At 46.8% G+C, this 20715-nt stretch overlaps 1 protein-coding gene across 1 annotated transcript in view; it reads left to right on the top strand.

The window, feature by feature from the left end:
* LOC119384104 (uncharacterized) overlaps nucleotides 1-20715 on the top strand; it is a 286696-nt gene that overhangs the window by 182951 nt on the left and 83030 nt on the right. Inside the window, exon 4 of the mRNA XM_037652398.2 lies at nucleotides 16537-16610. Within this exon, the coding sequence (XP_037508326.2) occupies nucleotides 16537-16610 (74 nt within the window). The remainder of the gene's footprint in view (nucleotides 1-16536; nucleotides 16611-20715) is intronic.

Below are 20715 nucleotides of genomic sequence, written 5' to 3'. Positions count from 1 at the left end.
CTTGGCAGCAACGGGCCCCTCAATTCGTGGTCGTCAGAGTGCGATGACGCTTTCGCAAAGCTCCGTAGTTTGTTGACGTCTCCTCCGATACTACGCCACTACGACCCGACGGCCCCTACAGAAGTACACACGGACGCCAGCGGTGTTGGCCTCGGCGCTGTCCTTGCGCAGCGCAAACCTGGGTTCCCGGAATACGTCGTGGCATATGCAAGTCGTACGCTTACTAAAGCTGAGACCAACTATACCGTTACGGAGAAAGAATGCCTGGCAATCATTTGGGCCCTTACGAAGTTCCGACCTTATTTGTATGGTCGCCCATTTGATGTCGTCACCGACCATCATGCACTATGCTGGTTGTCGTCCTTGAAGGATCCCTCAGGCCGTCTCGCCCAGTGGGCACTTCGCCTGCAAGACTACGACATCCGTGTGATGTACCGCAACGGACGCCAGCATGCTGACGCCGACGCCCTGTCCCGCTCTCCCTTGCCTGACGACAATGCCCACAGCTCAGTGTCTCACATAGCTGTAGCTTCAATCGACGTTCACACCATCGCTACCGAACAGCGCAAGGATCAATGGATTGCCTCACTGATAGACTTGCTGACCGATCCATCGGCCACACCATCCTCTCGCGCATTGCGTCGTCAAGCCCACCAATTCGCCGTTCGCGACGACCTCCTCCATCGACGCAATTACGACGGCGACGGTCGCCAGTGGCTACTAGTAATACCCCGCAGTCTGCGTTCTCACATATGCGAGTCGTTCCACTCTGATCCGCAGTGTGCACACTCTGGGGTATCGAAAACCTACCACCGCATTCGCCAACGGTACTTTTGGCGAGGAATGTACCGCTACGTGCAGAAGTTTGTTCGCTCCTGCATCGATTGTCAGCGCCGCAAAACTTCAACGCACCTGTCGCCGGCAGGTCTGCAACCTCTACCTTGCCCTGACCGGCCGTTTGGGCGCGTTGGCATCGATTTGTACGGGCCACTTCCTCTGACGTCCGCTGGTAACCGCTGGGCCATCGTCGCTGTAGACTACCTCACGCGATACGCTGAAACTGCCGCCCTCCCTGCGGCTACAGCGCGCGATGTGGCCTCCTTCCTGCTCCACCGATTCATGCTGCGTCACGGTCCACCCCAGGAGCTGCTCAGTGATCGAGGCCGTGTCTTCTTGTCGGAAGTCGTCGAAGCCATTCTCAAAGACTGCAACGTTGTCCACCGCAAAACTACTGCTTACCATCCGCAGACGAATGGCCTCACCGAACGCTTTAACCGCACGCTCGGCGACATGCTCTCGATGTACGTCGCCGCCGACCACACAAATTGGGATGCCATTCTGCCCTTCGTTACGTACGCCTATAATACCGCCCCTCAGAGCACTACTGGTTTCTCACCCTTTTTCTTATTGTATGGCAGGCACCCGTCGCACACAATCGACACAATCCTTCCCTACAAGCCGGATCCATCTGATTGTGCGCCTATTTCTGACACAGCCAGGCTTGCTGAAGAGTGTCGCGAGCTTGCAAAGGCCTTTACAACGCACGAACAAGAGCGGCAGAAGAGCCTTCGCGGTGGCACCACCACTTCTGAGTCCACGTTCCTCCCCGGAGCGCTTGTATGGCTCTCGGTCCCTACCACTGCAACCTGCCTCTCTTCAAAACTACTGCCGAAATGCGAAGGCCCCTACCGTATCGTCGAACGCACATCCCCGGTCAACTACCTGATCGAACCCATAGAACCATCTTCGGACCTGCGCCGTCGAGGGCGCGACATTGTCAACGTGGAGCGCCTGAAGCCCTACCACGACCCCCTCATAGTGACAAGTTGCTAGGTCGCCAGGCGGCTCCCTTTTCGTACCCTGGGTAATTGTAGCGAAGCGATCGAACTTGGTAATGGGTCGTCCTCTCGAACACCTCCTAGTGGGTCGCCCTCTTCGGCTCTTTTAGAAGAGAACGCAACTCGCGCTGAGAGTCGGCCCCGCCTCGACTGTCGCTGTTGAGTATCGTCGCCGCTAATAAACCTCTTTATAAGAACTATCTGTGTATATGCACCTACACATTTGCATGAAAGGTGTCTGTTTTTCCGTGAGTTGCACGCGTACCTTGATTGTCAGAGGTGTGTGATCGTGTTGGGCGACTTCAATTGTGTTCTTACCCAAGAAGATCGTAGCACTAATGCCAGGATAAGCGATGAAAGCGCTGATTTGCTTAGAGATAGCCTAAGCGAGTTTTCCTTACACGATGTGGCTCTGTTTGCGAACGGTGGTAGTCGGCAACACTTCACACATTTTCAAGGCACTAGTCATGCGCGACTAGATAGAGTATATGTGTGTTCTGAGATTGCGCCTTTGTGCCAGAACTATGATGTAGATGCTGTTTCTTTCAGTGACCATTGCTTAGTGTCGTCTGAGCTTGGGCATAAGTGCAAGAAAAAGATTCTATGGGAAAAGTGGAAATTGAATACTAAGTTAATCATACATGAAGGGTTTGTTGATAACACCAAGATGGAAATCGAAAAATTTTTTAATGACACAAAGCGCAGTGCGGCAGAAAAATGGGAATTATTTAAGCAAAGGATAAAAATGATGGCAATAGAGAAGGGCTGCAATATGCAGTATCAAGCTCGAAAACAGGAACGCGACCTCCGGTTGGAGCTAAAGGATTTGGTGAAACTCGAAACAGAAAACCCGGGATTATTGACACATCAACTACAGGTCGTTAAAAACAAAATTGAATGTCTAGAAGAGGATAAATATAGATGGGCAATTATACGTGCAATAGCCGAGAAATACCACGTGGGTGAAGCCCCAAGAAAGCGAGCTTTATCAGATGAAAAAGCATACGCTAAAGGTAACGAAATACTAGAAATAGAAATGAATGGTAAGATATTGCGAGAACATAATGAGATCATGAAAGCTTTTGAAAGTTACTATCAAGAATTGTTTTCTTATCGTGAGCCGAAGGACTCGACCTATGCAGATGAGTTCTTGTCAGAAATGCCGATACTTAATGACGAGGAAACAACACTATTAGAAATGACTATTACAATAGGGGAAATTGAGAGGGCGATAGACGATCTTAGCACGGGCAAGTCACCTGGTCCAGATGGGATTAATGCCGCTTTTTACAAGAGGTTCAAGTCGGATATGGCCGCAGCATTGCATGAGGTATTTTCAGAGTCTTTAGATCGGGGGACCTTGCCCCCATCGTTCAATCGCGCGCACACTGTACTTATTCCTAAAGGAGAAGAAAAACATGTCTTACGTAAAGTGACAGGATACAGGCCAATCACGTTGACGAACGTGGACTACAAGGTATTAATGAAAGTGCTGGCGAGCAGGTTGCAGGGGGTTATACACAAGTTGGTCGGGCCGCATCAGACCTGCGGCATTAAGGGTAGGAGCATATTCACGAATATTCACGTCGCCAGGAGCATTCTGGAGTATTGTGATAGTGCACTTCTTAAAGGGCCCCTCACCAGGTTTGACAATTTTGAGCTAACGAGCGCAATGCATACCCTGGGAGTTCACGATCACGTCTGCCAAATTTTGCAACGCTACGCGCCGCGGAAATGGGTCAAATTTCAAGGTGAACGCTGCTTGCCCTTCCTCTCGCGCGCGCGCTTTAGAGAATGAGGGGATGACGTACATGAGAAAATGGCCCTACGTAGATGGTAGTGCTGTGACGTCGCTCCTCTACGTAGACGACTGTGCTCTGACGTCGCCAACAGTAGCACGTGACACTGTGATAATTATTTGACACGACAGGTGTAGTTTGTGTAATTTGTTGCTCGAATAGATTAATAAAACTTGAGAGGAATAATGAGGCACACAAAGGGAATGTGTGCGTCTTTTTCATTTTTTTTTCTTGAATTGCCGCGAGATGCGCGGCTGATGTGCCTCCGTTTCCCATGCGTTCGTGTCCTCGCGGTTAGCGCATCGAGTAGACGACAGCCCTGGAAACGATAGTAGGGTGATTCCACGTAAGATCGAACAAACGATGGCTGGTCGACCTCTCAAATTTATTTCAAAATTTTATATGTTATTGCCTGATGAGTGGAAAGAAGAGATCCGCAATTTGTTTTGCCGCCAAAAATTTTTTCGAACCACAGGAAATCAATAATGACGAAGAGGTGGAGTGGAGCGCTCATCCGCTCTGCTGTTTCGGCCTACTTTCGTTATGAATTGTACAAAATATATTAAAGTTAGGTAGCTGAAATTTATTTACGTAAATATATGCATGTTTTTGCTTCTGCTCAGGTATTTTTAGTTTTTATGTGTAGTGTAGATGTTTTTATAAAAAACCTCAAAAATGGCCCAATCAGCAAAATTTTCGTTACTTTGAAGGTCTTTATCTCAAAAAAGCCTTGTAGCAGAGCAACAAAAATTCTGCATTACGTTCTTCGCATGCGTATCTACCAAACTGCCAAATCTTGTATTTATATATCTTTTCAGTAATGAGATATGATCGGGCTAAGTTCAAGAAAACACCGAACAATGAAAACTTCTGACGACAATTAAAAAAAAAAACCATTTTTTAAATTTCTTAAACTTTGTCCACTTATTCTCCTCCACATCAGCTTTCACAATCATTAAAAACATGTTGCATAATGTCGTTGCACTAATAGTTACGGCCCCTCCAAAGAGACCCTTAGGCAAGGATGGGCCAATCCGACTTCTTGCCCAGCAAGTGTATAAAATGCAGGCAGGATTGAATTTCTTTTTATTAAAAGGTGAGCAGGTACCTAAAAAGGTGTCGCCGGCACTGAAGACGTTAATTTTGAAATTATTTGGTCACTGCAGCGGCCACGAGCGCGGAGCTATCGAGTAGACGCGCGCGCACCCGAGATGCTCGTTGTAAGAGACGGCGCAGTGAGAGCTCGTTCTCGCGTCCTCAGACCGATTGAGTTCGAAACAGCAACACCTCTCGGGTGACTTGAACGCACGTGCACTGGAGCTTCGCTATTCTATCCGCCCTCTGTTCGCATCTCAGCTAGGCGCTGATAACACGGCGGAGATGGAAGCAAGATGAAAACTCTATAAGGGAGCTATGAGCGCTCGCTTCACGCACGCTGCTGCCACAGAAACTGCGCTGCGCCAGTTGCGATCAGTGGAAAGCATGAACGTGGCGCTCCAGTGGCAAAGCAAAATATGTATTGTCAAAGGAAAGAAAAGCAAAACTATCGGTAACCGGATGCGCTTGTCTATTTTAGATGCCGGCAGCAGACGGCGTGAACGGGCCGCGTGTTCGGTGCGCTGTTCACACTTCATTCAGCGCGGATAGTTCTTGCTCTCACTCTACTCCTCCTGTGCGTCTCATGACGAGAAAGTATAGCTCTGAATGAGTCTATTGTGGAGACTACCTTTCGAAGCACAAGAAGCTTAAAGGAGTACTGACACGAATTTAAAAAAATTTCGCATTGTTGCTCTAAATAAAAATACTGGTGTCGAGAGAGAGAAATAGATGAAAAGGAAGAGGCAGGGAGGTTAACCTGGTGCGAGCGACCGGTTTGCTACCCTGCACAGGGGTGGGGATATAGGGGTCGGAAAGAGGACAGAGAGAGAAGGAGATAAAATAAAAACAAAACAAAACATGCACACATGCACACACATGCAGGACGTCCTATCACAGCCGTTCTGATAGCCCGGTTGAACGCAGAAAGCGCATTAGCGCCTGCACAGCCTTCTTCTGAGACGTAAAGTCCTGTCGGTGGCGCAGGATTCTTTCTTCCGAAAGAGTTCGGTCGTCCCATTTGTCAAGCGCGTTGCAAAGCGACTGTCTCTGCGAACAGTACTGTGGACAGTCGCACAGAATATGCTTAATTGTTTCATCACTTCCGCAGTGGTCACAAGCTGCGGTGTCGGCCATTCCTATGCGGAACGCGTACGCACAGGTAAATGCGACACCCAACCATAACCTGCACAGAAGGGTAGCGTCACCTCGACGAAGTCCTGGGGGAATTCGAAGGCTGAGAGTTGGGTCTAGGGCATATAGTCGTGCGTGCTGGAAGTGTGGCTCGTTCCACTGCGACGTGGTGAGTTGGCGAGCAAGCACGCAGAGCTTCCGTGCAGCGTCAGTTCTGGAGAGCGGTATTAAGAGTTGATCGTTTTCAGTATGGGCGGAACGGGCAGCTTGATCGGCCCGTTCATTGCCGATAATCCCACAGTGACTTGGAAGCCACTGAAAAGTTATTTCATGCCCTTTCTCAGTTAAATGGTGCGTCTCTTCTGCAATCTCAAATACAAGTTGTTCGTGCGGGCCGCGTCGTGACAGAAGAGACTGTAGTGCCACCTTGGAGTCACTGAACATAGTCCATTTTTGTGCCCGTTCATCACTTATGAAATGTAATGCGACACGAAGTGCTGCGAGCTCTGCTGCCGTCGATGTCGTAAGGTGGGAGGTCTTGAATTTGATTGTTGTGGCTTTAATCGGTATCACAACTGCTGCAGTTGAGCTGTTTGGCAAAACGGATCCGTCAGTGTATACGTGTACATAGTCTTGGTGTCGAGAAACCTAAAACGACTATTGTGGTGACTGGGAATGCATCCTATATTTTCATTAGCGCCACCGTGAATAGACACTTTCGGTTTCGATATCGAGGGGGTGGCTTCTCAGTGTCGTTTCATAGCAGTGTGACGTCACGGAGATACAGAAATTCGCGACGTACTAGCGGGAAATCCGTCATCTGCTCGTGGTGCAATAGACAACGATGAGTGAATTGTCGTCCAGTGACCCTGACAGTGATTTCTACGATTTAGGCTGCATGCAGGACGCAGAACTCGCGAACTCGGAGGAACTGTCTTGACTTGTCGGGATAATGTCCTTGCAGTGTGGCTGGCTTGCAAATGCTCAGCGACGAATACTTCAAAGTCAAATTAAAATATTTTATACGTGTTCTCCGACTCCAGTGTGTGGACAGCGTGGACACTGCATACCAACAAAGCAAAAAATGTCCCTTTTGCGATGCCTCAAAATTGTGTCAGTACTGCTTTAATTAATACAAAGAAGCCAAAATTTCGCAGAGTTACCTAGCTAGACATAAATGCTTTGAAGGAACGTTTAACGCCCGAAAGATCAGTGACTGTCAATGAGACGGACTACTTGTGCTACGCGTGCTTTTGCTACCACTGCAATGAAAGATCTTCACGGAACGCACTGTATAACGATGACATTCTTATGTCCCCTGAAAAAGAAATCGACGCAATTAACCAGATCACTGCGACTACCGGTGCACGTGCGTTTAAGTCACCCGAGAGGTGTTGCTGTTTCGAACTCAATCGGTCTGAGGATGCGAAAACGAGCTCTCACTGCGCCGTCTCTTACAACGAGCATCTCGGGTGCGCGCGCGCCTGATCGGTAGCCCCGCGCTCGTGGCCGCTGCAGTGACCAAATATTTTCAAAATTAACGTCTTCAGTGCCGGCAGCACCTTTTTAGGTACCTGCTGGCCTTTTAATGAAAAGAAATTCAATCCTGCCTGCATTTTATACACTTGCTGGGCAAGAAGTCGGAATTGCCCATCCTTGCCTAAGGGTCTTATTGGAGGGGCCGTAACTATTAGTGCAACGACATTATGCAACATGTTTTTAATGATTGTGAAAGATGATGTGGAGGAGAATAAGTGGACAAAGTTTAAGAAATTTAAAAAATGGTTTTTTTTTTTAATTGTCGTCAGAAGTTTCCATTCTTCGGTGTTTTCTTGAACTTAGCCCGATCATATCTCTTTACTGAAAAGTTATATAAATACAAGATTTGGCAGTTTGGTAGATACGCATGCGAAGAACGTAATGCAGAATTTTTGTCGCTATGCTACAAGGCTTTTTTGAGATAAAGACCTTCAAAGTAAAGAAGATTTTGCCAATTGGGCCATTTTTGAGGTTTTTTATAAAAACATCTACACTACACATAAAAACTAAAAATGCCTGAGCAGAAGCAAAAACATGCATACATTTAGGTAAAAAAAATTCAGCTACCCAACTTTAATATATTTTGTTAAATTCATAACGAAAGTCGGCCAAAACAGCAGAGCGGATGAGCGCTCCACTCCACCTCTTCGTCATTATTGATTTCCTGTGGTTCGAAAAAATTTTTGGCGGCAAAACAAATAGCGGATCTCTTCTTTCCACTCATCAGGCAATAATATATAAAATTTTGAAATAAATTTGAGAGGTCCACCAGCCATCGTTTGTTCGATCTTATGTGGAATCACCCAGTAATGTTCTGGCGCGTTCGAGCACTCATGCTCATTTATTCTACCGCGTCAGAGTAAACGTTAATGCGGCACTGGCTCATGATACCGCCACTCTCGTGCCCGTACAAATGTCTCAACTTTCATGCCCGTCCCGCAGAAACAGGCAGTACACCACAGAGAACGCCGACAAAACGCCCACGGCCGCTACATAAAGAAAAAAAAGGTAGCGGCCGTGCAACGCCGCTCGCGTGCTCGGGCTGACTCGGGCACGTCATGCGCACGTGACCATGTATGCGCATCACGTGTTCATGCGTATGTGTCAAGTGAAGAGGGCAGGGAAGGGATTTGGCTTGCTAAGGCTACACAGGGCGAGTGGCAAGGGTTTGGAACTCGCCTCCTCGCATCATGGTTTCGCGCCGCTACAAATTATTGTTTTTCTCAGCTCGTAATGAACCGATTTGAAAAATTCTTGCGGCATACTGCTCTTCATTCGGCACACAACAACTTCCAGCGTCTAACTAAAATTTGCTATGTGGTCTGGTGAGGGGCCCTTTAAAGTAGCTATGTTACAAATAGATCTAGCCAAAGCTTTTGACATGGTCCCACACAATATTCTGTTTACGTTAATTGAATACGTTGGTCTTGGTTCGGTCATGCGTAAAGGTATTAGGATGGCATACAAAAGCAAAGCTCAACTACAAATTTGATTGCGAACGGAGAACTTTCACAGCGCGTACTAGTCCTTTCCTCTGTGCGCCAGGGGTGTCCGTTAAGTCCTTTACTTTTTGCTTTATTTTTGGAACCACTCTGTAGGAAAGTTATTAGCAGTGCTGGAATTAAAGGATTTAGATTACAGGCATGTGAAGTGCGTGTTTCGGCATACGCCGACGATATTGCCTTTTTTGTTGTTGATGGAGAGAGCGTGAATTCGTTATTAAGAATCACTGAAAGGTTTTGCGACACAAGTGGAAGTTTGATGCATAAGGATAAAAGTGTGGGTTTGTGGCATGGCAACTGGGATCACACGCCCAATTCTTTTGGAAATATTCGGTGGCTCACGACACCTAACCGTTATCTCTGGGTACCACTGGACAGATATAAAGACAGCGAATCGCTTTGGCTTAGCAAGGCGGAGGAATTGCGTGCGACAGCTGAAGCATGGGGTGGTCGAGAATTATCGATTTTCTCTCGGTCCGCAATATGTAACGTTTTTCTGGCTGCTAAAATTATGTACCTTTTGCAAGCACTTAGTTGTACGCGTAACAACATTAAAAAAATCCACAGGATATTTGCCACATTCATCTGGAAATCTACATGGGAGTGCACAGCAAGAGCTAATTTGTTTCGTCGAGTTAAGCAAGGAGGGCTTTCTCTGTGTCATCTGTTTCTCAACCGTTTCATGCTGATAAGAGATCAAATAGATTCCTTTTAAAGGGACCCTGAAACAGTTTTGACGATTTTGTATGAACACATTGAGCCGGCAGAGCAAGTCCTAAGGATCATTTACAGACCAATTTAAGCTCTCTGCGTAAACTGTGTAATTTATTACAAGGCTTTGAAGCTGCGAATAGCCACCGATCACAGCGGCTCAGCCAAACGCGTTTTCAAACCGCCCACTTCCAGTGCGCGTCGTATTGGAAGCGCGACGTCATGCAGGCGGCTGATCTGATTGGTTATGTCCAGTACACGTCACTGAACCTCCTGTGGGCAGCGAGCGTCGTCTGCCTGTGTTACAACGTACTCCGTGTTAACGTGAGCTGAGCGACAGTGTTTATCTCGAGGTTTCTTTTCTTGGACATAAATAATTTCCCTAGCCGTGTTGTGTACAACATATCTAGCAATTTCTAGCAATTGGCGACTTGTAAAGCTGTGACATCGTGCAATGTTCGTGAGGCATCCGGCGAGCGGAATCCCTTCAGCTCGTCGCTGCAATGAGCGTCGCGCTCTCGCTATCCGTTCAACGCCACGATCCACGTTTTTGTGGCTGTAACTTCAACCCTGAAGACACAACCACATTACCCGCGTTTACGCTTATCGGTGATCGTTCTCGAATTATTTTTGTTTGTCCGCATGCAGATTGCCGCCGTACAGGAGAATAAAATAAGATCTGCTGGTAGTGTGGCGGCACCTGTCGAAGCAGATATCAACCACTCCGCGAGCTTCGTCTTTGTTGGGCCTCTGAGGTTGCGCGTCGGCGCACAATATCTGAGGCCATGACGCGAAGCTCAAACCGTCGAGTGCGCTCATGAGAGCGCTGCGATCGCCGGCGATGTCAGGGTGTCTGTGGGTTGAGGGTGCAAGGCAGTGATGAGGAGGAGGGTATAGATATAAATTCCGTAGCGGCCTTGGTAGATAGTGCGTCGCTTAATTTCTGGTGCGATTGATTTGGGGATGCCCCTGCTTAAACGCTGACAAAACTTCAAAAAACCGTTTCAGGGTCCCTTTAAGCGAGCATGTTGCGCATGTGTTGATGAGAAGTGGGTGTATATTAGCCTGTTTCCACAAGGAATAAACAGTTGTAAGTGAGCGCCCGTCCTGTCTTGTGTTTCTTCTTATGTGTGAATGTGAATTTGGCGCGAAGTTGACCATTTAATTCCTTTTTATGTTGTTTATTTCAAAGAATGTTATTACATCATATGCCTGACTTCTTTGTATCGTCAGAGAGGGGGGAACGACACTCGTTGTCGCCATTCTTCCGGGAAGTTGTGTTGTCCTATCGATTCCAAAGGGCAAGGTTTCCTATGGATTACTTATCTAACGTGAAAAGAAAGCGCCTTATGAAGGACCTAATTCAGAATGTATTCCCTGTGCCCGTTTATCGGTTAATGTTTAAAAAAGCACTCGGCCAAGACGTTCTAAAACGAGTTAAAAACATGTGGATACCGCCTAACGTAAATACCTTCTTCTTCAAGCTTCATACACGAACCTTGCCAGTGAAAACGTGGCTGGAGGATAGAGGGATTTATGTACCATGGGGAAGCATGTGTTTCCTGTGTAATAGGCCTGAAGCTATTGAACATGTATTCATTGATTGTAGTAATGCCATATTCTTTTGGGACATATTGCAGAGGGTCGATTCCACGAAAGATCAAAAAAGTGTGTATATTCGATGTTTCCGATTTTCCTGATAATTTTGTATGTTGTGCACATATGACTGCACAGCACGAAATCGCAGTTCGTTTTCAAATAAAAATTTTTTTCATAACAGGAAAATTCGACAAGTGTCGCCGGTTGACGACGACCATTTTACGAAGAGTGCGTTTTCGTAAATTCGCGATCATGCTGGCAGCTACTTAAGCTATATATTACAAATATCTTTCTTTTTGGCGGAAGTAGAAGTAAAGAGGAAATAGCTCTTATGATTTCATGGAATTCTGAGCAAATTATGTATTTTTAAAAATTCACGAAAAACGCTGCGTTTTTGAAAATCAGTCAAATTTGGAACGCTGTGGCTACTTCTGTGAACATCTTAGCTTGTTCATATTTGCAGCATGAATAGGCCTCTATGTGAATAGTGAACCTCTGCATTTGTATTTCTCTAATAATTTTCAAAGTACTAAATTTTCATGCTCGAAACACCAAAAAGAGAAAAGTGCTCCTCGATTCAAAAATCTATAATAAAAAAAACCCAATCTCAATTTTGTTCAAAGTCCCCCAAAATGTTCTCAAAGGACTGCAGAATGATATTATGAAAAAACATGTTGCATCATTTTGATTAGGACAAAAGCAGAAAATGTCAAACATTGTGTTTCCAGAGCGTGGTGGCTACTGCGTGAAGGACATCTCTAGTACCAAGAAAATACAGTAACACGTCTTTTTTCTTCTCTGAGCTTCGCTAAACAACAGTAATGATCTATTGTCGGAAAGTGGGAACTGTTTTGTAAAGAAAAAAAGATCGTTCCAATTAAATGCATTTGCGACACCACTTATATTCCTCGTCGACGGGTAGCACGGACATTTTCATTCCTCTGGATAATTTTTTTTTTAAGTAAGTGCGCTTACCTATATAAAAGCAACGAAGCTAAACGCGAAATTTGTGTAGCTGAGTCGATCATGCATTGTTAGAATGTGAGAAATCGCAAATAGCGACAGTGGTGAAGGGCGAGTACCGCAGTGCAACTTAAGCACAGCAGCCACACATTGTTTGCCAGGCTTTGTCGCTCTGCACGAGAAAATGCTGGGGTGTCGATTGCGTTGGTTACACGATACATTTTTCACCGCTCGTCGCTCTCCCACCCGGTCTCTGGATCCGCACCGTGCGGATCGTGTGGCAGATCGAGTGGCCCGCGCTACTCGCCTTCGTGTAAACGGAGTAGCATGCGTTAGGCGGACAGGTGCAAAGGGCGGCGCGATAGACGCCCGCCTGAGCAGACGACAGCAACGAGCACGGCTGTGCCAGTCAGCCAAACACCACCTGAGATAGAAGTTAAGCATCCAAATTGTGCTTCACCTTGATGCGATCACTGTCCTACGCTCTGAAGGTGGCTACGGGTAGGCGTTATAGCCATGACCGAGATTTTGTACGGACTCTCTCATGGTGCACAAAAAGAAAATTCCGCTGGAGCGGAATTTTCGTTATGTAGAAGATATCGTATCGAGTCTCTTTTGCGGAGGGTCATGAAGTAGGATGCGCGCTCAATTCAAGAGGGAGACCAGATCTGCCAGCACTGCTTCAAGACATACAAGGAGATGCAAAACAAAGCAGATGCAATGCAAACAAAACGTGTTTTGTCCGTGGCCAAAACTGCTGCCACCAATCTTCACGTAATCGATTCTTTTTAAAGTCTGCATTTATCACATAAGGTTTGACAACGTACACATTTGGGCCAACAAAAACCACACCTCTTGGCGACCGCTCTCCAGAAATTCATTTTTATTCATCAAGAGACATTGGCTTTTATACGAATCTCTCAATTCTGGCACAGCACGTCATCATAAGAGACGCATGGAGGGAATGCGTTCTTTAGCACTCAAGATATGAATTATACTCAACTGAAATAGATGAAAGAAAAGGAGGCTACTACTGAAAGTGCCTACTGTGGACTGAGGGATGTCTATAGCACTGGCGTGAAGTCGCAAACCACGCAAATGCATTTAATTGGAACGATCTTTTTTTCTTTACAAAACAGTTCCCACTTTCCGACAATAGATCATTACTGTTGTTTAACGAAGCTCAGAGAAGAAAAAAGACGTGTTACTGTATTTTCTTGTTACTAGAGATGTCCTTTCCGCAGTAGCCACAACGCTCTGGAAACACAATGTTTGACATTTTCTGCTTTTGTCCTAATCAAAATGATGCAACATGTTTTTTCATAATATCATTCTGCAGTCCTTTGAGAACATTTTGGGGGACTTTGAACAAAATTGAGATTGGGTTTTTTTTATTATAGATTTTTGAATCGAGGAGCACTTTTCTCTTTTTGGTGTTTCGAGCATGAAAATTTACTACTTTGAAAATTATTAGAGAAATACAAATGCAGAGGTTCATTATTCACACAGAGGCCTATTCATGCTGCAAATATGAACAAGGTGAGATGTTCACAGAAGTAGCCATAGCGTCCCAAATTTGACTGATTTTCAAAAACGCAGCGTTTTTCGTGAATTTTTAAAAATACATAATTTGCTCAGAATTCCATGAAATCATACCAGCTATTTCCTCTTTACTTCTACTTCCGCCAAAAAGAAAGATATTTGTAATATATAGCTTAAGTAGCTGCCAGCATGATTGCGAATTTACGAAAACGCACTCTTCGTAAAATGGTCGTCGTCAACCGGCGACACTTGTCGAATTTTCCTGTGATGAAAAAATTTTTTATTTGAAAACGAACTGCGATTTCGTGCTGTGCAGTCATATGTGCACAACATACAAAATTATCAGGAAAATCGGAAACATCGAATATACACACTTTTTTGATCTTTCGTGGAATCGACCAGAGGACCTTAAAGATAGAACTACCTCTTAATCCGCATGGAATTCACTTTTTGCCCTTTGAATACTCTGTTCCGCATTTGGATGTTACCTTTTTACTGGGTCTTCATTCGGTTTGGCGCAGCATGTTAGCGTATAGACAGTGTGACGTTAAAGTTCCATCTGTTCATGAGTGTTTCGTGGAAAGTGTTGTCAAGGTTCGTGAGGTGTATAAGACGACTGACTGTGATGAAGATGTGATAGCTTTGTTTGATGCATTAACGCACATGAAAAGGATATGATATGTGATTGTTAGACGATCTTCACCTGTAGTCAAGAAGGCAATAAAGAAAAAAAAGTGACCGTGGCGCAGTGGATAGCGTGCCCGGCATGTGTTCTTGCGGACCGAGCGGTCGTGGGTTCGACGACCGTTGGCGGAAGTTTTTTTCTTTGCCATCTGATCGTGTAAATTTTTACGACGTCACTTCGGTGACGGAAATACGTCACTGAAGTCTTGGTGGACCCCGGCATGAAACAACAAGCACAAGACCGGGATTTCGAACCTGCGACCCCTCGCTCGGCAGTGCGCAGACCTAGACGATTGCGCCATGCCTCATTCGTTCTCCAGGACACTAACGGCAGAATACAAACGCACGAAGCGTTTGTATTCTGCTTTTGCGTCGTATCGCTGGCGACTCACTCTAGTTTTCCATTTTGTGGTTGTAGCGCCACGCCACTCGTGGTCAGTAGGCCAGGGAAAAAGAAGAGTGTCCCGTGGCTCGTGGTGGCACGAGCTAGTAGGAACGCTTTGGCTCATGTAGACTTATGGCATAGGAGGGAAGAAACGAGAAGGCTGAACCAGAATCACAGTATATATATGTTACACCGTGACCAGAATCATGAGGCTAAAATTACAGCGCAAACGCACAAGACACCCACGAAGAAAAGAAACGTACGACACAAGCGCTGACTAACAACTGATTTATTGTTTCATACGCCAATGCATATACAAGCCCAAGGCAGCCTTACCGCGCATGCGCACACAACAATAGCTCTAAACCAAAACGTGTAACAAGGATGATAGTGTATCAGATACGCCAAGACATGAAATCATGCGCCGTGGTTTGTCCTTTCTTTGTCCCGTCTTTTAGCGCTGTTTCTAAATTTAATCATGAACCAACCAGGCCAAATTCGTACCTTATTACATGAAATCATATTCATATGGGTGCAGGAACAAAGAAGTAAAGAAGAAGTAAGAAGCACAATGAAGTGCGTTTGCGCTGTAATTTTAGCCTCAGGAATATGTACCAACTAGACCCAAATGAAGTTTTATCTTAGTGACCAGAATCGACGCCCGCATGCAACGCGAGCCGTGGCTTCACGTGAGACTGCGAAGCGCCGTTTTCTTCTGTTGAGGTCGCGCTCTCTCCGGTTTTGTTTGCCGCCCAAAGGAAGACGCTGAAGGGTCTTGGGACAACGCCAGCGGAAGAGTACGAGAGTGGTTTGCGTTCTGCGCATGTGTCCTGGCGGCTCGCAAATTTCTTGGGTCCCTAATTCTAAAACCGTCTTGTGTTTCGCCGGAGTTGGGATGTGCGCCTTCGACTAGTACTTTGACATACAGGGCGTGGCCGACCGCGCTCGCCGAATTATCTCTTGAGGGGGAGTTTTGTAAGTCTTGTGCTTTCACCGCAAAGTTTGCGTTGAAGCTATAGACCACAGGAAGTTCACTTTGCTCGTTGCAGCGGCCACGTTTGCGAAAGGAGTCAGCTACTAGCTAGAAAGCCAAAGTAGCGGCTAGTTGAAGTAAGAACTGCGACAATTAGCACTCGTGCTATGTATACTTGTGCGTTATTTCCGTGCGTCCTTCTTTGTGTTTGAGCAGCGCCCTGCAAGTGTCGAGCTGTGACAGTTGTTAGTTAATTCGCACTTGCCTTGTGTGTTTTCTTTTCCTGCGTCCTTTATGCTTGAGCAGCGCGCTGCAAGTCTCTAGCTGCTTGCCGTTCTTCCTGTGACCTTCCAACTTCTTGCTATCGCATTCATTGCTTCGCCTTTAAGGCGAAACACTGACTTTTTTTGTTTTCCTATCGTATACAGAGGTCGCGCAAGTCTTCGTTTGAAATTATTTGCATTTATGGGAAAATTTCTTGTGCCTATATTTACGAATTTGGAAGCCTAAAAGTTGTTCTGCCTGCCCAGTTTTGGCGCCCAGAACAAGCTTCCTTAATGCCTAAAAATTCGGCCTCTAATCATCACCGACTCTAATCATCACCGACCTCTAATCATCACCGAATAACGCCAAAAGTCTGATGGCAGGTTTCATAAAGAGTCATTACAACGAGATGCGGTACGCATGAGACTTCGCATGAAAAAATAACTGTCGTGATTAAGAAACCAGCTGTAGATGACTTGAGATAGCTGTGGTTTTTTTAATGACGCAGGAACCCGTCAAGGTGCTTCACTATCCAACATCGAAGCTCGAGAGCGTGCAGAGTGTTTCTGGAGCAGGAGACTGGTGAGTGTCACTACTAAGAAGCCTACGTTCTCACGTCACGGGTAGTTATTGCAGTTCATTTGTGATTACGAACGCGAATCCTCGTGACTTGAGCAAAATCAGAAACTTGGCGATGACATAACATATCCCAAATGCGCTCTCAAAGGGAGTGACCGTCGCTGCTTTAATCGAGGAACCACCATGGCCCCTGCGTTCGCCTTTAAAGTCGCTTTGTCAGAGACGGTGGACTTTCACTCATGTACATGAGTCACGTGACCGCTGCGCAATGGGCATAAACTGAAGAGGCGGCCCCTTCGAGCCCACCACCCCGGATCTCGAAGGCCCGTTCTTCGCGGAAGGCGAAGCAATGATAGCTGTAAAGACATCGCTGCGGTGTCTGACGGCACAGCTGACGGCGGCGTTGGTGTTTGTGCGCCTGACGAGTGCCAGAGGCTTATGGGACGCTGGCCCCCTACGTGCCGCACCAGGGTACATTGCGGTATGCAAAAATGAAACACCTTTTCGAGTTTCCTCTACACAAATGTTTTCCTTTATTTTTATAGCGACGATGTCCTTACTGCGAGCTTGACGTGCCACTGGAAACATGTACGCGCCACACATACGCACCCCGAATGACGTGCGTTCTGCGCAGAAGCAGTTTTCAATGTCTTCGGTTGTCAACACGGCTGCCCGTCGAGATCGCTCAATGATGAAGATGATTACCCGAAAGGCGCGGGCTCGATACCGTCTGTGGCGATTGCATTTTCGTGGTGGCGAGATCATGGAAGCCCGTGTACTGTGTCATGCCAGAGCACGTAAAAACTCCAGATGTTTGAAATTGTCCTGAGTCCTCCACTACGGCGTCGCTCATCGCTGGAGTCACTTTAGGACGTTAAATTTCATACAGGAAGCAGATGCGATGTTTTCTTCGATTTTGTCACGTAGGGCACATTCTGGAAAATGTCGTTAGCAAAATGAAGACTGTCATTGCACTTTTCAGCAGCGTGACTCGGTTCACCGCACTTTGCATTCGTTAGTAGGTCCTGCCCACTGTGGGAGTCATGGCGGAATCTTTAAAAATCGATACATTTACGCGGATTCGGTGTGCATGGTCTTACTTTTTTGCATATCTGTTTTAAGCGATTATGGGAGCATGCTAGTTCTTAAGGTGATAATGAAGTGTTTTTTTTGGAATTTCCCTGTTGTCCGTCTAATTGTATGATATGTTGCTCCTTCCATCCATCTGGAAATCCTGAAGCGTAGCGATGCGCTACGGAGGTGCACGCAGACGACTAACGACAAGAAGCTCTGCAGCGAATCATTACCCCTCAGTATGCCATACCAACTAGCCCGAGTTGCGCTTTTCTACGTCATTTATAGAAGTCCGCTCGCGCTCACGCCTGTAAGATAGCCATCTGATACCGCTCTTTTGGATGCGTTGATGGAGTGTGCGGGGCTTTTCTCAAGCTCCAGGAACAAACGGACTCAGTACACGCCGTAATGCAGCGAACACTTGGGCATTTACTAGTACATTTTACACAACAGCGAGCTCGCCAGTCGAATCACGCACTGTAAGGAGTCGGGTTCGGCGGGTCTCGTTACGGTAGCTGGCTCCCGCCGTCCGTCCCCATAGCCGATGATTCCCAGTGAGGAGGCGCGTTCTTTCAAGAAGGAACGTAGATTTATTTACATGGTTAAGAGATTGGAGTGAAAAGAGAGAGCAGAGCAGAGAAATAACGTCAAAAGTCTTCGGCTTTTATAGCCCCGAAACCTTCACTGCAGAAGCACGGGCAAACCGGTGTCAGCGTCTCCCGCCAATCCGGTGACCTGTCGTCTTGGCGTCCGGCCTCCCGAAAGGAGGCAAAGAGTCACACAATACACTCGCCACGCCCCGAAGACTCGTAGGGGAGAAGGTCGGCGAGGAGTTTCAGTCCAAAGGGGAAAGGGCCGATGACCTCCGTTTCCACTGCCAGTAATACTTGGAAGAAGTGTTGAATGATGGCTGCCACGGGTGAAGGCCCCACCTGGGTTGATGGGAGCGTCTTCAACGGCACAGTCCCACGCTGACCAAAACGCACGATGAAGCAGGTGTGTCGAATCCCGGAAGACACGCAGACCGCTCCCCCACCGGCACAGGTTAATTTTCCCTGCTGCGGAAGGGTAGAAGGCAGAAGTGGCTGGGTGAGAAACTCTCCCGAGGTGCTATCTCACGCAGAGAACAACAAGCCAAAAAGGGGTCTCCGAATTCCGACGTCCTTTTTCTGGGAAATCCATCCACGGCGACCTGCCCGCTCGCTCGGCAAAAGCTCCTCCAGGAAGAACCGGCGTTCCTGCCTCCGTCTGAGCGCCGATACGGGGGTCGGGGGGGGGGGGGGGGGAGACAGCATTCTGGTAGATAGCTGCACGCTCAATGTCGTCTGCCTCGATGAATTTTAAGGCCAAACGTAACAGCTCCTCCGCCGCCCGGAAAATCTCGACTGGCCAGCGCTCACAACCGCTGGGCACGAAGAGAAAGGCTGGTGACGAGGACGACGTCCTGGCTTGGAACCGCAACTGTGAACTCGCAACAAACTCCCAAACCACCTCACAATGATCGACAGCAGCAAAGCGAACCACACAACACAATGCCATGCCGCGATCAAGCGCCTTGGACTCGCTTAAAACTCTCCAGGCTTCTCAAGACACACAAATAAATGAAAAACCCGCTACTCTAAAATTTTGGCAGAATTTCGTGCCGCCAAAACTACAACACTCATGGATGAGGAGATGCCTACAAGATGGATCATTTTGGCCGTCCAAGCAAAACAACACCAAAAGCAGGTATAATCTGGCTCTAGATCCCTGAAACAACCAATTTTAAAACAAGTCTGCTCCTACCATCCGCACTGCTATGTAGCGTTACCTTCTCATATCTAACTACACGAAAAACAACGAACAACACAGCTTTCACACGAAGGCTGCCTAAAACCTACACAAGATATCTGTGCGTATTCTCTATGCTCACTGAAAACAAGCTCAAACGTAGCCGCTATTACCTACTTGAGACACAACCTGACGTACTCGCAAACTCTTTCACAACAGATTCAGCTGCGTCATACAACTGTCTGAAACGTGTTCCTATCCTTAATGTTCAGTAAAGCGTAACGCTCAGCTTACGTGATTACACGACCTGTAAGCCATCAATGAAAGTAAACAAAACAGAGGGAATAAATATCGCGTACTAACATGCACTTGTGGTCAATGCTACCCGTCCCTGAGAGCCGCTCTGATAAAGAACGCACTGCGCTCTGCTGTGCTCTTTAGCGCTACACTGCTCGCATTCATAGAGCGCTGAAACATTAAACCACCCAATTAGCCATACGCCACATCCCTAAAAACTCAACTTCTCTAAACACGCGACTGAAACTAAATGTTCACGAAAAACAACACGCATAGACAATAACTCTTGATGCCGTACACCTCGGGAGCCCCTGACGTAACCTGCGTTGGATTCGTGCTGAATATCCGGCCCAACATGCTTGTCAATCCTGACAGTGGTCCACTAAAATAGCCGCATTCAGCGCCAAACCTGAGCATTTCAAAAACCGCTTTGGTTTTACTCTAAAACCTTCCTCAAAATTGCTCATTTGCTCCCTTAAAATGCGCTATACATAAAAAACACAAACAAGTGAAATTCGCTTCCGATCGACAAACGCTATACCACTGCTTCACAATATTGCGCCCACAACTATTTCGCACAAAGCTTATAGGATCAATAAAAGAAGCGCATATATCGCTTAAAAATACCAAAAGAAACTGCTTAGCTAAACAAACCAGTCGGAGATAACAAAATAACACTACATCAAACTAGAATAACCTTACAAAAAAACCATTTCGACAAACTGTCACATTCTCCGACAAGCCTATACAGCTTTCTTCCCCTTTTTAGTCGTACTCGTGGCGGTCGCGGTCTTGGCGGCATTTCATTTCGCCAGAGGCTACAATGAGCGCGCGCCATTAGCTGTACTTCTCCGTCACGCCTCATTCGGGAATTCCGACGGTTTCCTTCACAAAGGCGAAGGGGACACGAGAAACGCGGGAGAAAGAGTGGCAATCCTCTCTTTTTGTTTGCTCTCGCTCGGCGCTC

Source organism: Rhipicephalus sanguineus, chromosome 2 (genome assembly GCF_013339695.2).
Source record: "Rhipicephalus sanguineus isolate Rsan-2018 chromosome 2, BIME_Rsan_1.4, whole genome shotgun sequence".
Lineage (NCBI taxonomy): Eukaryota > Metazoa > Arthropoda > Arachnida > Ixodida > Ixodidae > Rhipicephalus > Rhipicephalus sanguineus.
Note: the sequence above shows the minus strand (reverse complement) of the source record. Positions and strands in the feature narration are given on the sequence as shown.